At 31.9% G+C, this 21,673-nt stretch overlaps 2 protein-coding genes across 2 annotated transcripts; one reads left to right on the top strand and one right to left on the bottom strand.

The window, feature by feature from the left end:
* Positions 1–164: 164 nt before the first annotated feature.
* LOC131848111 (cytochrome c1, heme protein, mitochondrial) lies at positions 165–10,013 on the bottom strand. The gene is made up of 7 exons (XM_059197865.1): positions 9,906–10,013; positions 9,548–9,598; positions 8,543–8,691; positions 6,571–6,697; positions 5,391–5,508; positions 4,657–4,838; positions 165–808 (listed from the first exon to the last, which is right to left on the bottom strand). Exons 1-7 carry the CDS (start codon positions 9,972–9,974, stop codon positions 578–580), a joined length of 927 nt encoding a protein of 308 aa, XP_059053848.1. The 5' UTR covers positions 9,975–10,013; the 3' UTR covers positions 165–577.
* Positions 10,014–10,823: 810 nt separating this feature from the next.
* On the top strand, positions 10,824–17,003 carry LOC131848140 (protein arginine N-methyltransferase 7). The gene is made up of 9 exons (XM_059197903.1): positions 10,824–10,905; positions 10,981–11,228; positions 12,006–12,251; positions 12,835–13,013; positions 13,549–13,774; positions 14,263–15,038; positions 15,521–15,669; positions 16,255–16,414; positions 16,852–17,003. Exons 1-9 carry the CDS (start codon positions 10,847–10,849, stop codon positions 16,960–16,962), a joined length of 2,154 nt encoding a protein of 717 aa, XP_059053886.1. The 5' UTR covers positions 10,824–10,846; the 3' UTR covers positions 16,963–17,003.
* The last annotated feature ends 4,670 nt before the right edge of the window (positions 17,004–21,673 follow it).

The raw sequence follows: 21,673 nt of genomic DNA on the forward strand, positions 1-21,673 counted from the left end.
AAATAATAGTTTTAGCGATTGATGCAAACGTCGTACTACCTTATAGGCAAAACTAATTTCGTTCAGTTTTTACTCGAGGGCACTGTGTGCTTTCTCAATTTTATATGTATTAGTTGTAAGGACCATACAATTTTTAGGTTGTAATATTAAAACACGAATAAAAATCGATTTTCAATAACTCATTTATTCAACTGTACACTGATTCACAGTAATATCTTCCATGAAACATCACAAGCACGAGTTTTCCAATTGATCACCTATATATTATTAAGTTGTCTGTGCTACAAATTACAATCAACCGTACGACGGTGAACAATCTCCTCAATAAAAATACATTATACACTATAAATTGAATCGTTTGCTAATGAACCCGAGCCAGGCGTAACGATCTCATTAGTTTAATATGGTAACAGAGAATGCGAAGCGATATCCCTGACTGATCAGCGAGGGAAGAAATAAACATGATGATATATAAAATAAATTAATTTAATTATAAACAAATAACATGTTACTGTGCCTATCGAAAAAAATTGTCTAAAACGTTTGTTTTATACTACTGTATAATTGATGGCAGCGTTTATTTCTTAGAAACGGGTTTGTAGGCTAGTTTTCTGGACTTCATTGTAGTCCACTTGTGTCGCTTGTAGTAGTAAACGACTGCGGCGATCAAAGAGAACATGCCAATAACCTTGATGGTCATCTGCCGCCTGTCATCCAACTCAGGTTCCGAACACCAGCGCAGGAAGGTGGCCACATCCTTCGCCAGTTGAGAGGCGGTCGCCGGTGTGCCGTCAGTATATTCTGCCGCCTGAAATTAAAAAAAGCAAAAGGGTTACACTGACTGTCGCTTTTGGCATTCCTTTGTCTTTGCTACTCATATTAAAGTAATCTTATGTAAAGAAGATAAGCCTAATAAGTAGGGACTATTAACTTCATTGTTAGCAATATCTTTTAGGCCAAAACCAGTCAGGCCACCATGTTCTGAATTATCTATTTTTCATAATAGTTTATGATATTGTTTATAATTGTAAATCATAGTTTGTTACCGTGTTAGTCCTGATGGGCGTAGGCACAGATAACATAATATTACATACAGATACCCCATCCCATACAAGAAAATGGTTCCTTCCTAACTCGGGCTATTCTTCGGGCTATTTTATTTCGCCACCGTAGCCGCTAGATGTCGCTAGATCTGAAGCAGTTCGGATTACTAGTGGGTGCTTAGTAACAAAGCATGAAAATAGATGGCAGTCAATTCAGCTACATGACATCTGTTTTGCAAAGATATGTATATAATAGATATGTAGGTTACTGTATCGTGTACCTCATTAGGGACGATTCAAGATTCAATGTAAATGTGTAGGTATAATATCGTTAGCCGACACTCTGCAGATATGGCTTATGTGCCAATGTATATACCTATTATGTTATGGTTTATTTTACATTCCATGCCTATTTTTTTGATATGTTGTAACGCGTCTGCGCTATACGTATAGCCTGATTTTGATACGTTTATACTCGTACGTATCAAAATCGGGCTATACGTTTTTTTATTTCAATCGTTATATGTATGAGACTGATTTTAGCTACAATTAATTTACTGGTATATACCTCATGTATTCTACGATGTACCCCTCTTTTACCTAATGAGAATTCCGCTATATCTTATATTGTTGGATCGTCATAAAAATAATTAAAATAAGTTGTAAGACTATTGCGCTGCGTGCGGTATTCAACGACCAACTGCCGCCGGCCTCCCGTTGCCCAACCGCTACCGGGGTATCCGTTGCTTAGCAACGAGCCAACAGCGCGAGGCTACCGCCGGGTGCGCCGCTATATATATATATCTACTTAGAGGTAGTGTATTACAATATATAAATTTTGTATCACAGTGTTAGTTGCCATATTTCTCCCATGATGAAAATTGATATGTATACTTGCCAGGTCTGAGGTAGGGTTGTTATCTATTTTTTATACCCCTAAGTCATAGGGGTGGCCTACCCCGAAAAAATATTTTTTTGTATTATGGACAATTTTTTTTTTATTTATAATGTTACATTGAAAATATATACACGCCTAAATTTTCACCCGTCTTTCACCAACCCCTATTTTTAATAGCGATATTCTTAAAAATATTATAAATGCTAAAGTAACTCAGTCTGTCTATTTGTCTCGCTTTCACGCCAAACATTCTGAATTACTCGTATATCTTTCAATATCTTTAGCGGTATAAACCAGGTTATGTACTACTACTAGTATTGTTAGTGAGGGATAAAGTTGATGAACAAAAGTAAAACAATATTCGTATTAAAAATATATTCATCTAATATTTTTGGCATTATTTTTAAGTTTCTTCCAAATACAAGGGGTCTGACATGGGGTGTTATGTACCTACATTAAAAGATACTTTTTGAAATGTATGAAATGTATGTACCTACTTTAAAAGATAATTTTTGACATGTATGAAATGTATGAAAGAAATGTATGTACCTACATTAAAATATAATTTTTGAAATGTATGAAATGTATGAAAGAAATGTATGTACCTACATTAAAAGATAATTTTTGACATGTATGAAATGTATGAAAGAAATGTATGTACCTACATTAAAATATAATTTTTGAAATGTATGAAAGTAATGTATGTACCTACATTAGAAGATAATTTTTGACATTTATGAAATGTATGTCCCTACATTAAAATATAATTTTTGAAATGTATGAGATGTATGAAAAAAATGTATGTACCTACATAACAAGTTCATTTTTGAAATGTATGAAATGTATGAAAGAAATGTATGTACCTACATTAAAAGATAATTTTTGACATGTATGAAAGTAATGTATGTACCTACATTAGTAGATAATTTTTGACATTTATGAAATGTATGTCCCTACATTAAAATATAATTTTTGAAATGTATGAGATGTATGAAAAAAATGTATGTACCTACATAAAAAGTTCATTTTTGAAATGTATGAAATGTATGAAAGAAATGTATGTACCTACATTAAAAGATAATTTTTGACATGTATGAAATGTATGAAAGAAATGTATGTACCTACATTAAAAGATAATTTTTGACATGTATGAAATGTATGAAAGAAATATATGTACCTACATTAAAATATAATTTTTGAAATGTATGAAAGTAATGTATGTACCTACATTAGAAGATAATTTTTGACATTTATGAAATGTATGTCCCTACATTAAAATATAATTTTTGAAATGTATGAGATGTATGAAAAAAATGTATGTACCTACATAAAAAGTTCATTTTTGAAATGTATGAAAGAAATGTATGTACCTACATTAAAAGATAATTTTTGACATGTATGAAATGTATGAAAGAAATGTATGTACCTACATTAAAATATAATTTTTGAAATGTTGCATACATTTACATTAATAATAATTTCTGTATTAAGTAAATAAATAAATAAATAAATAAATAACAATACACGTTAAACATCATACCACAGAGTCATACGCAAGTTAAAAACAAACTGCTATGATATTAATGAGAAAGGAAAATCAACTTTATGGTATTCGAATTAGGATCGATTTCTCTCTTTTTTTAAATACTAATTTAATCTTACCAGTTGCCAGTATTCGAAGACAACTACGATTCGTACTCGATATTTTAAATTATTATGTAATCGATTTTTCAGTACAAATGCAAATAACCAACGACACTAATAATGTACTACTATATTCCGTTCTTTGAAACGGAACACTGCTATAATACAAAATAATGAAAATTTACTGTTCACAACGACTCATTAAAAGCATCATCGAATAATGCGTAATAAAATCCTGTTATCGATTATTAAAAAAAATCGATAATACATGTATTTATTTATAATATGACAACACTTCATACATAAGTATTATTGGAAATATTATTACTTGCTTGTTCGGCTATTTTTAATTTACTTAAAAAATTTTTATATGTTTAATTTACAATAATAATATATTAAGTGCTTATTATTGGAAAATATAAAAAAGACATTTAATTAGGCCGATACAAATGACGACAATGCCATCTATGAAAGCATTTTGAAAACATTGAGCCCCATATTAGCACTGATTAAAGTGTAATTAAGTACTGGAAAATAACAAAATGAGTAAATATATGAAAATTACTTTTCTAAACGCATTATTTCATTTTAACATGTATATATAACTTTTTAAAAATTGATTAAACATTTTTGAAAACACAGTTTTGTTTTTTAAAACGTTTGCAAAACTATGAAGAATTCCATCGATACCAATCACGCCATCTATATGCAACTTTTAGCAATAATAATGGCTACTTCCTCATTGAGTGCCACTGGCGTAGGTATTTCTGTGGTACTAAATAAGTTCTACATTTTTTCTATAAATTTACTATGGCATTGCACAATTTATGTATTGTATTGAATATTTAATCATTCAATACATAACTAGTTAAATATAAGTTCTATTTATCAATGAATGTTTTATGTGAAAGGAAGTACAAATGAAGGACAATGGAAAGAGAGTAGGAATTATAATAATGTAGATGTACATATATGTAAAAATATATAATAGATATATAAATATATTATTGCCATGTAATAACTATAAATGGCAGTTGTTTTCATAAACAAATAGTGAAGAAGACATCTCACCTCATTAAATAGTACTTGCGCCATAGAAATGGCACCACCTGGGAAGTATGGGTTATAGTTTTGTCCCTCACGGAGGATGACACCAGCAGGTGCGTCCATGTAGCCAGTGAGAAGTGCGAAAATATAGTCCTCACCACCCTTACGTCCAGAAACAATCAAAGATAAATCCGGCGGGTATGCACCTGTAAATATTTATTTCATTGAGGCTATATTATACATACATAAAGTGCTAAGGAGTGTGTTAAAATACGCTACTTACACCTGTAAGTATAAGCTAATTGTATACCTATTATAGATTTAAATAATAGGCATATTTCTTCTAATTATTCATCAATAGATTTATCTTAGTAGAATTACTATAGGGACTGTATTCATCTTTACCATTTTGATGCCTAGCCTTTATCCCATTAATTGGGGTCAGTGCAGTATATCATCCTCTTCCACTGATCCCGACCGGCCGTCATATTCTCCTTTAATCATATCCACTTTCACATAATCCATCAATACATTTATCTTAATTTAATTTCTATAGGGATTGTATTCAACCCCTATTACTTTAATTTTCGAACACTATCATATAAATACGCAAAATAATGTTAATATATATATATTTTTTAAATACCTAATCAACTTGCAGCCAACATTATGAAGGCAAATACACTTCTAAACTGTAAAGTTTTAAAATTATATTTGCTTTTTCTTTCGTATTGAATAGAATCTAAGAGTATCGTTACCGTTATTGGCTGCACGCGCGGCATTCTCATTAGGATACGGAGACGGGAAGTAGTCGGACAGTTTTCCAGGCCTCTCGAAGTAGTTGCCTTCTTCATCAGGACCATCTCTAATCATGACCTAGAAAACAAATATTATAACTTATATAAATGTCTAATGTAGGAATTACTAGTCTTTGGTAGGTTCCAGAGTACATGAATGAGCCAAGTAGTAAATGCTAATGAAACAAAAATTGTGTATAAGGACAGAAGTCAATGTCCCGTGTTTCTCCCTGTCTACGCATTTGGCATGAAGATAGAGTCCTTACTGGCCATTTCGAATACCGAATTGGAGACATTAACACTCTCATTCAATGTGTCCTTAATTTCAAATAGTAATTTTAATAAAAGATGATGAATGTTCAAGTAAAGCTAATGCAGTTCTTAAATATAGATTAGATAATGTTAATAGTTCTTTTATGGGAGTGGTCATTAAATTCTTCAATGATACTGAAAGATATTTTGAATGTATGATTATGATATTTAGTTAAGATATTGAATGAATTAAATAAATTCAAACATTTTAATACGAAACTATTATTTTGGACACTACCGTGTATGGTCTTAGTTCCTCGGACACGGGATTTTTTATATATTAAATAACTTGTATAACCAGACATATATTATTTGATTACTACATTATTTTATGGAATGCCGCACTAAACGAAAATAATGACAGAAAAATTTAACACAGAGTTTATAGTCATTTTTTCTTACTTAACTGAGGATTTTTTTATATATGAAACTAATTAAAATGTATATAAATGCAATCAGTTATCTAGTACCCATAACACAAGCTCTTAGCTTGGAACTATATGGCACTGTGTGAATTGTCCAGGGTAAAAAAATATATCAGAATATATTTTAATTTAAAGACTGACAAAACAAACTATTAAGGTTTCTTAAGGGTCGGCAACGCGCATTTGACACCCCTGCTGTTTCAGGCGTCCATAGGCTACGGTAACCATTTACCATCAAATGGGCCGCATGCTTGTTTGCCACCATAGTAGTATGAAAAAAAAAACAATAAGAATTACATTTTAACACTTGAGTTTTTTTGCTAGTTCCTGTCTACTGAAACAGATAGCCGACTTGGACGCTAGGGTTAGTGATAAAAAAAACATTATGTAATATTTTAACTTACCTCAGCCGCCTCAGCTTTGGCAGCCTCTTCGCTATGGGTGACATCGACAAGGTTTCGGAATGCAATGTATTGCAACGAGTGGCATGCTTTGCACACCTGTTTGTACACCTCGTAACCGCGGCGAATACTGCATACAAAAAAAAATACATTTATACTTACTAGATGCCTCTACCTACTCCATAATAGATCTGGTGTGATATACATAGTTTCCCATTCACGTGATAAACTGCGTTATTGTCTAAGTCTATATGTTTCCAGGACATTACAAATATTTATATTTAGTTTGCTTGTGTTGGTCTTGGTCCTTTTACTTACTAAAACAAATAATATGGCTATCAGTTTCCTAGTACTGGAGTACACGCTTTGATCATGTTGGACTCTTATATATTATTAATTAATTAATTCTTCTTACCATCGCCATAATGTTGTACGACCCAAGCAGGTATAAAAAACACAAGCAAATCAATACAGTAGAAGGAAAACTAGAAATAACAGTTATTGTTACTGTTTTTATACCCAAAGATTTTTTACAAGGGAATATGAAAACTTTGCCAATGAATAAAAATGTTATAGAAAATTAGTTTTACAGTATTGTTATACAGTACATAAAAAATATGGAGGCGTAGGGTGAGTAAAAATTTAAACATTTGTAGACAACTCAATCTAGTAGTAGTGTAGATAATAGATGTTGAAATTATTAAATCAAACAATTCCGTACCTTTACTTATTAAATAACTGTATCTTATATACTGACTAGCTACCCGCCCCGGTTCCGCACAGGTATACACGTATTATACATACTAACTTTCCTCTTGAATCACTCTATCTATTCCAAAAAACTGCATTAAAATCCGTCGCGTAGTATAAAAGATCTAAACGAACAGACATTGAAAGCGATTTAATTTTATACTACGTAAAGATACATAGATTACTATATTTACTTAATTGAGATAAGGTTCAATTTATATATTCTTTCATTCATATCGACACAAATATTCATGAGGTAAGTCATGAATATTTATATCCTTCTATGTATTATTACGGCGTTAAAATTAGAAGTATAAAATATCTGACATTGTAAAGTTAAAAAATACTTGGTATTTGTAATGTCTCTCTGAAATAATGAATAAATAGGATTACTTACAATCCTCACTAGATAGAAAACCCTAGGAACTTAGAATATAGTTCAACTTCCGAGCCCAAACGAATTTTAATTATGTAAGTAGTAAACATCCGAAATATGATAATCAAGATAACAATTATGATAAAGGGCGATAATTATCCCTTCCCACTCCAATGTCGAGTGTCACTCGACATTGATTTTGTTCCATCAGCTCCACTGTCGAGTGACACTCGACATAGTGTAACACTTCTTTTTGCGTACAATTTTAAAAAAGGTCGGATTTTTTATCAACAGTTTTGATGAAGCCATCTTACTACGAAATGTGGCATCAGAGCTGATTTCTACAACTGTCACAGATTGCACTGTTATAATCCGAAAAATCCATAAAAGTTAAAAAGCGCAATTTTAGCGTGGAGCTGGTGGAATAAAAATTTATTCCCATAGAAAGACACTACTCAGGGCAAAATTATTTTGATGATAAAAATGAGGAAAATATTTTTAAATTAGTGAAGATCTTAAGTGACCAGATCGGTACAATTGTGTGTGATGTAAAGCAACAGATCATGCATTGATCATTTTAAAATACAATAAATAAGATATTAAAAGCAATCTATAATTGTATATACTGTACATATTCCTAATATGGACTAGTAGGTTAAAGTACTGGGTAAGGTTAACTTACACAGTCTTCAAGGGAAAATATTATAGTTGATTCCTGATTACCAAAATAGATATAATGATCCAATTTCATCATCATCTTGACATCTTCCACTTATGGCTTGCCAATGTATATCAACAGTATAAGAAACAGCATTTCATACTCATTCATAAAAATTATAAATACTTTACCTAGCATGATCAAGTGATTGGAACCAGCCATTGTGAGACCAAGGCTGGGGCGCTGGGTGCGCCTCACCACCAGAGGCTTGGACTGATTGCTCCAGAGCAAACAGCAAGGCTCCCACACCTCCACCCACAACACCCAGTGTTGATAGTAACTATAAAAAAAAAATAAACATATTTGTAATGACTTACATGGTACATAATAATAACATGAAATAATGTAATAATAATACATATATAAAATCCTAGTAATTTTAAATATTTATGAGGATGGATGGATGGTATGAAACAATAAAACAATGTTATGTAAATTACTATTACAATGACTAAATTTGGATATTAAGGAAATTTTACACATAGATAATATTCTAAATTACTACATAGTATTTTTTAACTGTATACAGGTATGTGACATAGACACAGAGCTTATTTTCAGTATTCCCCCATTACTTAAGATAGCTTGGTTGCTGCTTGGTGTCCACTCAGTGACCAAAGTCCTGAGCCATACTGTTAATATTCTATTTATATTATGACCACATTAGCTTTCTAGCATCAACATTTTCTCTTTATTACAATTTAATTTAGAAATTAATTTCTACAGTTAATAATAGCACACAAAAATAATAGTAATTGTGTGATAATTACTGCCTGTAAAAATTGCTAGTTATTAGTAAAAGATATATACACCACTTATTTAATATAAGGACCAATGAGAAATAATAGAGTAATATCATACATACAATATTGTGTTTTATGGTAATATAATAGTATGAGATACAAAGGTCTAAAACTTATCACAATGTATTTTATGATAATAGAAAAAACTAATATATATGTAATAATATATATACTAATATAATATTCATAATTTGTTATACAATATATTTATGGACAACAATTTCAAGATTATGTAGACATCTTCTATTTCAGTGTGTTGACAGAAAGAAAAAAAATAGAACAAGTAGTTGCAAAAGTTGGTTCAAATAAACATGTGTGTACTTGTGTACTTACCAATTTTCTGTTTCTTGTCCATCCTTGAGTACTAGTAGACAGCTGACAAACCTGCAATGTATGATCTCCATTAAATTTGTTATGTACTTATTACATAATGCAGGATAGGTTATCACTTGCCTATTAATATTTTTTATGCACCGGTACACTACTCAAGTTCTCTGCTTTCCCTCATTTAATTCGTATACTTGAAAGCCATATAAACAGGCGAATTTATTAATAAATTGAGAAAATACACCCAATTTGGACCCTACATTAACCACTTGTATTACTTCAATTATTAACATATAAGATACTTTAGCGGTAATGCAATAAAATATTTAGTATTTAATTGAGTCTTTATACTAGTTTTTAGTACCTGAGGAGTAACTAAGCCATAATTTTTCAAAAGACGTGCCCCACAAATCCTACCGACGGTGGCCGCCATGATAGCAAAACGTCGTAATGAAAGACGAAACGAATGACATCTACGACATAACTGCCATTAACAAAAATGTATTTTATTTTATTCAGTTTCGGGACACTGTAGATAAACTAAATAAAAATCTTGATTTATAATAAAATGACATCGATGACAAACTTCATTAACAGACAATTAAAGATTATATGGCTTTTAAAATAACTATAAACCTCCAAGGTTTAAATCATGTTAAAAAGCTGGCTAAACATTAAAATTCAATATGGCACCAATAAATAATGCATTAAAAGTCTGCATTTTGTTTGGTAAAATATATATAAACAAACAAACATAACTAACGACATTTACTTAGGACTGTTTTTGCGACAAAAATTACTTTAATTACAATATTTTAATAAGTGACCATAGTGAATAAAAAGAGCTGGAAAATGTAATAACAAAACTACAATAGCAAGCAATTGTGATATACACAAGCAATACTTAAAAATCACTAAGTTGCACATAATTTAGGGAGAATTAGGATTATTTTATAAAACTAGACACTCGTTTATAATTGTTTCATCATTGCAGCAAATGCTTGGGATTGCGGCTTTATATTTATGATTTCCAAAACCTTGTAGTGTTACTTTCTTATAGGATTTTCTTAAAAAAATTGACTGGGAAAAAGAAGGATGTTCAGGTTGTTCATCTTGTAAGATTGTCTTAAAAAAAAAGAAAATTTGGCTGAAAGGGAATTTCTAGGGTCCTAAAACTACTTAATATAAAAAAAAACATAACCTATAAAAGTAAAACTGCCAATGAATGCCTAAAGTAGGTTGCACCGGCAATTCGAAATATTTGATTTTGTAATATCATATTTATGTTTAATTATAATATTATTAATGATTATAAAATCTAGTCTAAGACTGTGCAGATTTTTTCCCAGTTCGACTAAATTAAGGTGTAGTATTTGTAAGTAAATAAAGCATCCGTATTTGTTTTTATATTTTGTGTTATAAAAGTGTAATTTTATTAGGGTGAAAAGTTCGTTTACTAAATCACAATTTAGAATGCAAGTCTTCACACAGAAGAGAAACCCTATAACGGGTAGTACAGAGTGGGATGTTCAGCATGAAGATTACGATTATCACCAGGAGATCGCACGGAGTGCATTTGCCGATATGTTGCACGACACTGAAAGAAACAAAAAGTATTATAGAGCTTTACAGTTGGCTATAGAGAAAATGCATAAAGATGGTAGAAAAGCTAATGTCTTGGATATAGGTAAGTAAACCTTTATTATGAAGGCTCCAATTGTTTTGTAATTTCAGGAATTTCCCAGAACACTGATTTCCCAGAGGAAACATGGGAGTCGACCTTACATCGCACATTTTAACAATAGGGCTATAAGTTCTTAATACTAATAATACCATCCCCTTGCAAGGAGCAAGGGCAAGGCAAAGGGCAATACAATATTTGGTTACAATTCCTTCCTTTTCCCATATATTATTAAAAAAATATGTACTTATAAGGGATAAATTAATAGAAAGAAGAGAAGACATAAAAAAATTCAATAATATTAATTTATGTTCTTGTTATAGCTAATTTTGTGGAAATTACATCCTCCTTAAATTTTTATTTACTAATAATAATTGTAGAAAACTTTATTTCTTATATAATATTTTGTTGTATCAGAAATACAACAAAATATTATATAAGAAATATATAAGGTATTTTAGTTAATAAAGACTCTATTTATCTTTCCTCTAATTGTATGAAAATTGGTAACATTTCTATCAAGTTCTAGTAATTTCATATTTTTATTGTTAAATGTTGTCCCTATAATAGCTATTATCATTGCCATTGTTTACAAACAGGGCTTAATTGATTTGAGTGTGGTTTTCACATAGGTGTTGTGATAACTCTATTTATAATTTTAGGTTTGTTTTTCCCAAACATTTTACAGATCAAAAGTTATATGAGTATGAAATCGCAGCCTTAGGTACTTTTAAATAAAAATGTTTATAATGGGGATTACATAAGTATTTATTGCTTTTTCAGGTACTGGAACAGGGTTGCTATCAATCATGGCAGCTAGATGTGGAGCCGACTCTATCACGGCATGTGAAGCATTCAAACCAATGGCTGAGTGTTGTGAGCAAATTTTGCATAATAATGGAGTAGCTGATAAAATTACTCTTATACCCAAACGGTCAACTGAGATGACTGTTGGTGAAAATGGGGATATGAAGGAAAAAGCTAATATTTTGGTCACAGAAGTATTTGATACTGAATTGATTGGAGAAGGTAATATGGAATACTATTCCTTCTATTATTTGTATATATACAGTAATATAGTATAATGTGTTATTAGTTTTATTAATGTGATATTATTAATGATAGATCTGAGTTCTATCATTCATTATTTTTTTAATTCCTTTGTATTTACCAAATATTATAAATAATTTAAAGATATCTAAAATATAATGTCTATTAAGAGGGGATTTTATTTACTTGATTCAGGTGGCACATAAAGATGTCAAAGATTTCAGTACTAATAACTTCTGTCCCTCCATACAGATCTTACATAGTCTCATACTTTATTTAAGTTACTGGTAATGCAGCATATGACCTCTGTGGCATTCCTATTCTTAAGGGCAGAGAAACACATGCCAGAAGATTCGGACTTACTGGTTTTGATGTAATGTTCTATATGATGAGACAGCTTTCGGAGTGGTAGATTAAAATAAAAGTAATGACTACTCATTGTGCTTCAATTTTAGCTTATTTAAATAAGATATTTTCTATTCTATTTGACTAAAGCAATTATCATTATTGATAATTTAAATTAAGTTGGTGCTACGAAAATATAATTGTTCTTGGTAAACAGGTGCTCTTTCTACATTTTCACATGCACATAAATATCTTCTTGAAAAGGACTGTATAGTGGTTCCTGACTCTGCTGTCATTTATGTACAAGTAGTTGAGTGTCCCATTATGCAGAAATGGAACAAACTTAATGATTTGGCTGATGAAGAATTGGAGATTATTTTGAGAACACCACAAAAGGTATATTTAGGGTTTGTAACTTTGTAACTCCTCATAAAAATATGAAATTTTTATGAGGAGTTACAAACCCTAAATAGTAATATTTGTTTTAAAACAGAAATATTATTTTTTTACAAAAAAACTAGTTCAATCACTGAAATAACAGAGACAGAGTACTGGGTGTACCTCTGTCTCTGTTATTTCAGTGATAGACATAGACTAGTTTGTCAAAGTATCCCTTCTTATATTAAATAATTTTATTAAAGGTACTTCAATTTCCTTTATTCAAGTAGCTTTTCTGAAGCTACAAAGGCATCTCTGATCTTTGTTTCATTCACACAGACACACACAGACTTTGTGAAAATATTAAAATGTCTACTTCAATAGTGGTTACATAATGTATTATATGTTTTAAAGACAGCCACCGCAACCGTTGAGTGCAAGCCCTTACAGCCATCAGCATTAGTTTTTAAATTAATTAATTTTTCATTAATTGTATTATGATATGCTAAGTAAGCTGGATAAATGTAAATTATTATTATTAAATGAATTTCAGATGAAAGACTGTGCGGGTTCTGCTGCAGTTCATGATATTCAGCTATCCCAGCTTCCGCGGCAAGCATTCCGTGAGCTCTCCGAGCAAATTCCCGTATTCTATTACGATTGGTCAGGGCGTACTCCGATAGACATGAAGAGAACAGTCAAACAACAGTTCGTCGTTACAGATACTGGGCGCGCACAAATGGTTTTTATGTGGTGGGAACTGAATATGGATACTGAAGGTAAGCACAAAGTTATATACGGTTTTAATTCTATTCTATTACGCATATTAGTGGAAATATAAAAAGTAATGCATTTAAAAATAGTACGGTTCTGTAGCAATGGTAATTATATATAAGATTATGATAGTATTATTAAAAATATAAATTATAGTTACTGCTTAACTGAATCCACATAAAATTTCTGTTATATTTATCATTACTGATTTTTTCAATTAATTCTCTCCTTTAAATAACAAAGACTTCTTTGTTCTACAAGATTTCAGATTATGCAGAGGTCATGTTATATCTTGTGACTTCATTGAACTTGTCTGATACAATATAGTAAGTAAGTAAATTTTATTAATATAGCAATATGAATAAAATTTACTTAACATGGAATCCGATAGACCATCGCTTTATTTATATGCTTATAGGCTATAGATAATGCAATGATTAAATAATATGTAATGTTAAATTTTATTCTTAGATTTTTATTTTTTGCATTTCAGGCAAGATATGTCTCAGCTGCGCACCATGGTGGACTCATCCTGATGCTGATTCAGCGTCTGAAAGACCACAGGATACAATACCTTGGCGAGATCATTGGATGCAAGCAGTCTATTACCTTCCGCAAGAACTAACTCTACAGAAAGATGTGGAAGTCACTTTGATCTCCTGCCAAGATGAATACTCACTATGGTTTTATTTAGAAGATGAAAAATTAAAACATAAACATTATAAAAGACCAATATGCGAATGTGGCGCACATATGGCATTATCGAGAACGCATGTGTCATATTTAAATGACGGCAGACGAAGTAAAAAATTCTTGTCACAATTGAGACAGGATATTGGAAAGGAGTCCGTTGTTTTAGATTTGAATGGAAGCAGTTTTATGGGTTTGGCAGCGGCAAAAATAGGCGCGAAACATGTATATATTTATGAAAGTTTAAATCTGAATATTGGGTTCTTGACGGACTATATTAGTGAGAATAGTTTAAGTAATGTTACAATTATATCCAACATAGAGGATAGTATTGTTATGGAGGTTACAAATGTTATAGCCGATCCCAGTTTCTGTAATGCGCTATTACCTTGGGAGAATTTGAAGTTGGCATATATTTTGTACAAACTCAGAAGTAAGTTACGAAATGATGTATCCGTTATACCTGAGAGCTTTGAGTTTTGGGGGATGCCAGTGGAATTTCAGGATTTACACAAGATAAGAATACCATTGGATAAATGCGAGGATATTGATATGACCACATTTGATAATCTTGTTGAGGTTTGTATTAAGAGGATTAGAAATTACTTTTTAAATAATTTAGAACAACATATGTAATGTTGGTTAATAACTACGGGTATTAATAAATGTATGTAATATTTATTTTACTTATTTATTTAAGTATATATATCTATCACAATTCCACTTATTAAAAGACACAACTGGCACGTTCCGCTGTCGTTACCAGAGTGTGAGCCACGGTCACAAAATTTCCCTCCTTTTATACCAAGAGGCGTGGGGATGTTATCGCAACTAATTCAATAATAATCAAAGTACCTCTTAATGTTTTAAATTATCTATTTTTTCGCCAATAATGACTTGAACCCTAACAGTAATATGTCTGTGTATTATATTTTACTCATAGTTTTTTTATGAACGATCTATAAACTTTGAGAGAGAAAAATAATTTTTAACACTACCTCATGGTATTAGAGCTTAAAAACTAATATAGAGGGTTTACATATGGTGTCAATGTGTTACAGAGTTCACGAATAATAAGTGATGCGGATATTGAACCACAGCCTCTTTGGGAATATCCTTGCAAAAGTCGGGGCCTACCTCGGAAACTTCTGGAAATTGATATGCGAGTGTTAGAGTCGACGTTCGCTACAAATGATACACACCCACTACTGTGAGTAATCATAAATTATCCACTGTCGTTACTCAACTGTTCAGCTAAACTGATACATTCATCATTCCATCAGCTGGGGCAATAGATTCCATACTATTTCAATTTAATTTTTATTAAATTTGGTTTGCCATAAAGTTGTGTCAATGTGAGGTCGTCTGAATGTTAGTCGCATTCAGGGAACTTAATGACTGATAGACTGTCAACCATCGGACTTAAGTAAAGCTGAGTTATATGTACCCGCGACCAATTAATATTATTGCTTTAATTAGTAGCATATTAATAGCGTACATTGTGACGTCATAGTGATTATGCTTTACAAAAAATAGGACTGAGGAACAAAGCTTCTTCTTATAAAGTTTCCATTGATTTGTTTGTACTAGGTATTATGAAATATGATAGAGATAAATAATTATTTCTCTCGGCGTACACAGTTGACCACTCAGACATGATGTTGCTTGTCACTTGATTTTTATAAACTTAGGGTATTTGAATAAGCAGGCGTGTCCTTTACTTAATAATAATTCTTGGTTTGTCAGGTTTGTTTGTATTAGAATTTTGTTGAATTATGTTGTATGTTATTTTCAGGGATACTGATTGTGATGAAGTGCAATCTATAAACGGATTTGTCCTATGGGTCGCGTGGAAGATTGGCGGAAAGCCGGTGAGTGCGGGCCCGCTCGAGTGGCCAGCAGTCGGTGAGACGGTACAATGGGACATGCACACTAGACAGGCTGTTAAAATATTGGTAAGTTTGTTGTAAGGTTCTTGGTTTTATTATGGTTCTGGATGGCAAACAATCTGACGGATTACCTGGATGTTGTCTATGTATATGCATTATATTTTACCGAATTAGGTGAGCTTTTGCGGAAATTTCATTGCACAATTAATTTATATTATTTTGTTTCATTCTGCTGGAATTAGCTTGTTTGAGATTACAAGCATTCGGAAGCAGCGGAAACTTGACTCAAATTTCGACCGTTATTGAGTCTACAACCAGACTTAATATTACTATACTATACTTTATATTACGATAAAAATCAAGTAAATTCTTATTTGTAATAGTAATATATGTTGTTGAATGGCAATATGTAAGTTGAAGTGATAATAAAATTGTCTCTTGTTACAATTTGTTACCATGCCACTAAATTCAGCGAGTAAAGATTTATTCGTCTTTTATTTCAGAAAAAAGCTCACAAAGTTGGCAGTACAGATAAATGGAGTTCTCAAGTAGTCTGCAATTTGGAGAAGGGACAATTCAATGTAGACATAAACTTGGTCATTAATGAACAATAATATGAATAATATGGATATTCAAATTCAGATTCGAATATATATCATACAACTATTATAATTTAGTTTCTTTTATGTTCTTTGAGAGCGTCCTTACCAATTAATACTCACTTTAACATATCATACAATTTTGACGAATGTGACAAAAAAATGATATGACAATTTTTATTTCTGACTAACTCTCCAGTAATGGAAGCAAACTAATGCAATCGGAGAGAAGCCTGGTGGCTGGCTCCCTGCCGCGTTGAAATACCTATACATATACAGCGCTGCAGACATCAAGTCAGCATGTAACGCCCATGGTTTTAAACATTGCTATTTCGATTAGACTAATAAATTAATTCCATTGCCATATATCTCACTTCTCTTCTCTCACAAGTCTTTCAATACTCTTCTCTCACCCTTCAACCGAAACACAGCTTACGAATCAAGTTCTTTATCGGGTGAATCTTTTCTTGAAGGTTTCTATACCGGAATCGGTTCGAGAATACCATTACTGGAAGGTGATTCCACAATGTGATTGACCGTGGCAAAATGTTTCTAGAAAAACACACTGTGGAGGATCGCCATTCCTGGTGAATTTGCCACGATAGGCTAACTACCTGGACCTGCTCATCTTCCACTGGTGCCCTGCCAGCGAAAACCAATAGCGCAAGCGGGTGCAAAATTCATTATCACCATTAATTTATTTAATTTCTAATTTAATTCTTTCTTTCTAATTCATTTAATATCCATACTAATATTATAAAATGGATATTTTTGTTTGTTAGCATTTCACGAATAAATGCTGAATAGATCTTATTGAAATTTGGCATAGAGATAAATTGTATCATAAGTACGGCCAGACTATCTTTTATATAAAAAAAAACAGACGAGGTCGCAGGCAATAGCTAGTTATATGTTTATGGAGCGGAACTTGTACTTCTCCATAAGTAACTATGCGATAAATATAACGAGATTATAAATAACGATGTGGATATACCTACTTATTCGAATAAATCATCATTGCTAGCTCTACAGATGGCAATCTGTAGAGGTAGCAATAACAAGACTTTGCAATGGTACAGATTCATAGAATTGTTATGTAGCTTATCACAGGAAAGGCCTGATGTGTGCCAGGTAATCATTCAACTTCTGTTGTAAGTATTCTAAGTATCTACATGTTACAAGTATTTAATTTTACAATTAGTGAATATTACGGTGTCAAGTACCTATATATTGTATAATAATAATAATACATTCCGAAATTATAAATACAGGATAATATTTTTAGTAGAAAATTACAGCATTTACGTTATATAAAGTAGAAGTATATATCTATAGTCGAATACATTTACAGTAAATATAATCTTTGTATATCATTATAAATCACGGGAACTTCGAAAGAATGGATTCCACGTCTTATTTTTAATGATTTAAACTGAGTTTACCCGTGGTCATGGCGGTTGAAACACTGCCGAAATATCGGGAATAAAAATACAACGCGATTTACTAATTATACGAATAAATACTAAACTTCTTGAATTTACTCTGAAATACAGTAATAAATTTCAACATCCACGGTGTTCATGGTGCGGATTTACCTACATTGATTTGTAAGTACACATAAATATAAAGAATGAGATTTTTTTATTATTTTAAAACATCAGCAGTGTACAAAAGTTTTCGGTATGTGCTATCAACAATTATCATGATGATGATCATTATTATCATTTAAATACCCACTTCTACTTGCTACAGATACTGTATAAGTGATGGGGTTGTATAAATAAAATAAAAAAGATGAATAATGTCCTTGGACAATTCACACAACGCCATCTAGTCCCAAGTGAAGTAGAGCTTTTGTTACGGGTGCTTACTAGACAACTGTTATAAATACTTAGAATAATTTTGTCTTAAATAGATACATAATATACTTACAAAGCATCCAGACCGATACAAACAATCATAAATACAAATGTGTACCGTGCGAGGAATCGAACCAGTAAAGTTGTGTTCTAAAGCGCTAAATCATATAGCCTGTGTTATTATTTCGAATGTATTATAACTTCCGTATTCTCGAATTGATACTGAAAACTGTAAAAATCCATTGCGTAATTTAGAAAAAATAAGCCGAGAAATAGAAACAAATGCGGCGACTTTGATATATGGCTACAATTAATAGATTGAAAATGTTGTACATGACTGTACTTAATTCCCACCTACCGCAGCATGCTATGAAAAACGTCGACTTTGTAATTCCACAGTCGTAGCGGCAACGTGTTTTTGTATGCCAATTCACGCAACTGCTCAGCTCATTATCGTGGTATGTTACTCACACAATTAATTAATTATTTATGGCTTATTAGAAAATCAGCGGATCTATCTGCAAGTACGGGAGATCACTATCGGATATGGCTTTATCTGTTTTTAAAACAAATTTTATTATTGGTATGTGGGATCCATAGGTACCTACTACTCATTGGGTTTTTAATAGTGGTCTGGTATTTTGTTATTTTATTATGTTGAGTGTATATGAGAAACTACATTAGTTAATACATATTTATCGGCCTATATTTGGACCAAATTCTTCATGGAAAGCTTTATAGTTTCTTAAATACGTATTTATAGACATACTTAGTTGACTTGGATTAGTTGATTTGATATATAAATAAAAATGAATCCCTGCTGCTTTTAGTCACGGCATCACGCGTAGACGGCTGGACCGATTGCTCTAATTCTTTTTTTGTTTGTTTGTTATTAGCAGGAGAAGGTTTTCTGAATTAAAACTTTAAGAAAAATTACCGAATATTTGTTATTAATTAATCCAATATGAATTCAACATTCATATTTAAGAGAGGGCGTCTGTAGGGTCAACTATTTTTTTTATACAAATATTCAGAAACACTTGTTTTCTACTTTGTTTGTTTCATTATTAATTAATATAATAGTAATGAAGTTGATATTTATATAAAATTTTATTCAGAAACTGTTATTAAGGTGGTATTATTTCGAAGTAACCATTTCCAATATCAAAGCCACTTATATGTTAATGCTAGCAGCTATATGGGAGGTTCGTCTATATCTCATGTTGTTTCTAACATAAATCTGTATGTAATGGACTATTAGGCTGCACCTGCTCACTGTTAGTTTTGATGGGGATAAATGTGCACTTTAATGTCATTATTAAGTGACTTGCATGCTGTAGACATAGCCTGCATAAATCTTATGACTCCGCTAAAAGATGAAGACATGTTTTTGTTGAAGTATATGGAAGTATGGTCTGAGGGTCAACTAATGACCAGAACGGACCATATATATATACATATACTATTAACCTGCGATTTCGTCCGCGTGGATTTTTACTTTTTGTTAAAATAAATAAAATTTCTAAAACAAAAGTAGACTAATAACCTATCTGCGAGTGAAAGTCCCATCAAAATCGGTCCAACCGTTTCAGAGATTAACAGGAAAAAAACAGAGAGACATAATTTTTATAAAAAAAGATTGATATAAGTACCGTATGTCGTGATTGAATGATTTTTTTACTTTGATTTGACACAGTAGATTGCTAGCAGTGGGACCACTTCTTCCCTATCGGCGACAATGCTCTCCCTCCTATGTTGCAACGGAAAGGTCCTGTTGCCCCTATATCTGAAAGGAACAATGGCCAGTGCCATACACATCAAGTGCCTATACTCAGTGCTATTCGTTGTATTTTGTTATTCGTTAGAAAAGGCAAAATTACTCAAAAACGAAAAAAAATATAGTGACAATTTAATATTAACGGTGCGGTACAGTGGGATGCGTGGTTAACTAAAGAACTGCCTGTCATACCTACTTTGATCCGGTAGCTGCATATTTACTTTATGTATGGGCAATCGTGTAGACCGTAGGCACTATGTTATGCAGGTGTATGCCAATTTTTGTATTGAATTTGAAATCAAGTATAATTCTATGGTAATTAAGAAATCTCCTTATAAGTTTTCCGAATTCAAAATAATTCAATACAATGTCAATTATAAAGTTTATTTATAAATGTTTATCAAGAACACCGCATTACAAGTACTGGTTATTGATTAACTAAAAGTCGTTTTGGCTTAGAAACAGGTAAAACAAGACTCTGACAAGTGACTTCGGGATATAGCTTTAATCAATCCATATAATTATGCTTTCAATCTTTAGAACCAGCTCTCGTCGTATTAAAGTAACAAATGGCAAGTGCGCACACATCTAGAAACTGTGACATTCTTTGCGGCACAAGCCACAACTAGGCGTAACCTTTCCTAATTAGAAAAGAGAGTTTCTGAGAAGTAATGAAGCGGCCATAATCATGAGAAGAACAGGGATAGCAAGCACAATTATGGTAGTGCGTATAGGTACTGCAATTTGTCATGTAATAGGTACGACATTGTAAGTTTTTCCGGTATTCCTAATGCGGTTGCATAGCGAGTGTTACGGATAGTAGCGATAGTGGGTACATATTTTTATCTATGGTGCGGTATAATGCGAGTGCCACGATCTGTGGTGAATAATGCAGACGTGCGCGCATGCGCTTACATATGGAATGGCAATGTCGACGGGACTAGCATACGAGGCATGAGCTGGGGAACCTATATCGACATCAGTCATAAGTTGAGGCATCGAGTATAGGAAGCATTAAACAAACATCATTATTAGAGAGATTTCCCTCTAATAATTATGTTTAATGCTTCCTACACGTACAGAAATTGGG

This window comes from Achroia grisella, unplaced genomic scaffold (genome assembly GCF_030625045.1).
Source record: "Achroia grisella isolate CSIRO2021 unplaced genomic scaffold, CSIRO_AGI_Agris_v1 utg546, whole genome shotgun sequence".
In the NCBI taxonomy this organism is placed as follows: Eukaryota; Metazoa; Arthropoda; class Insecta; order Lepidoptera; family Pyralidae; genus Achroia; species Achroia grisella.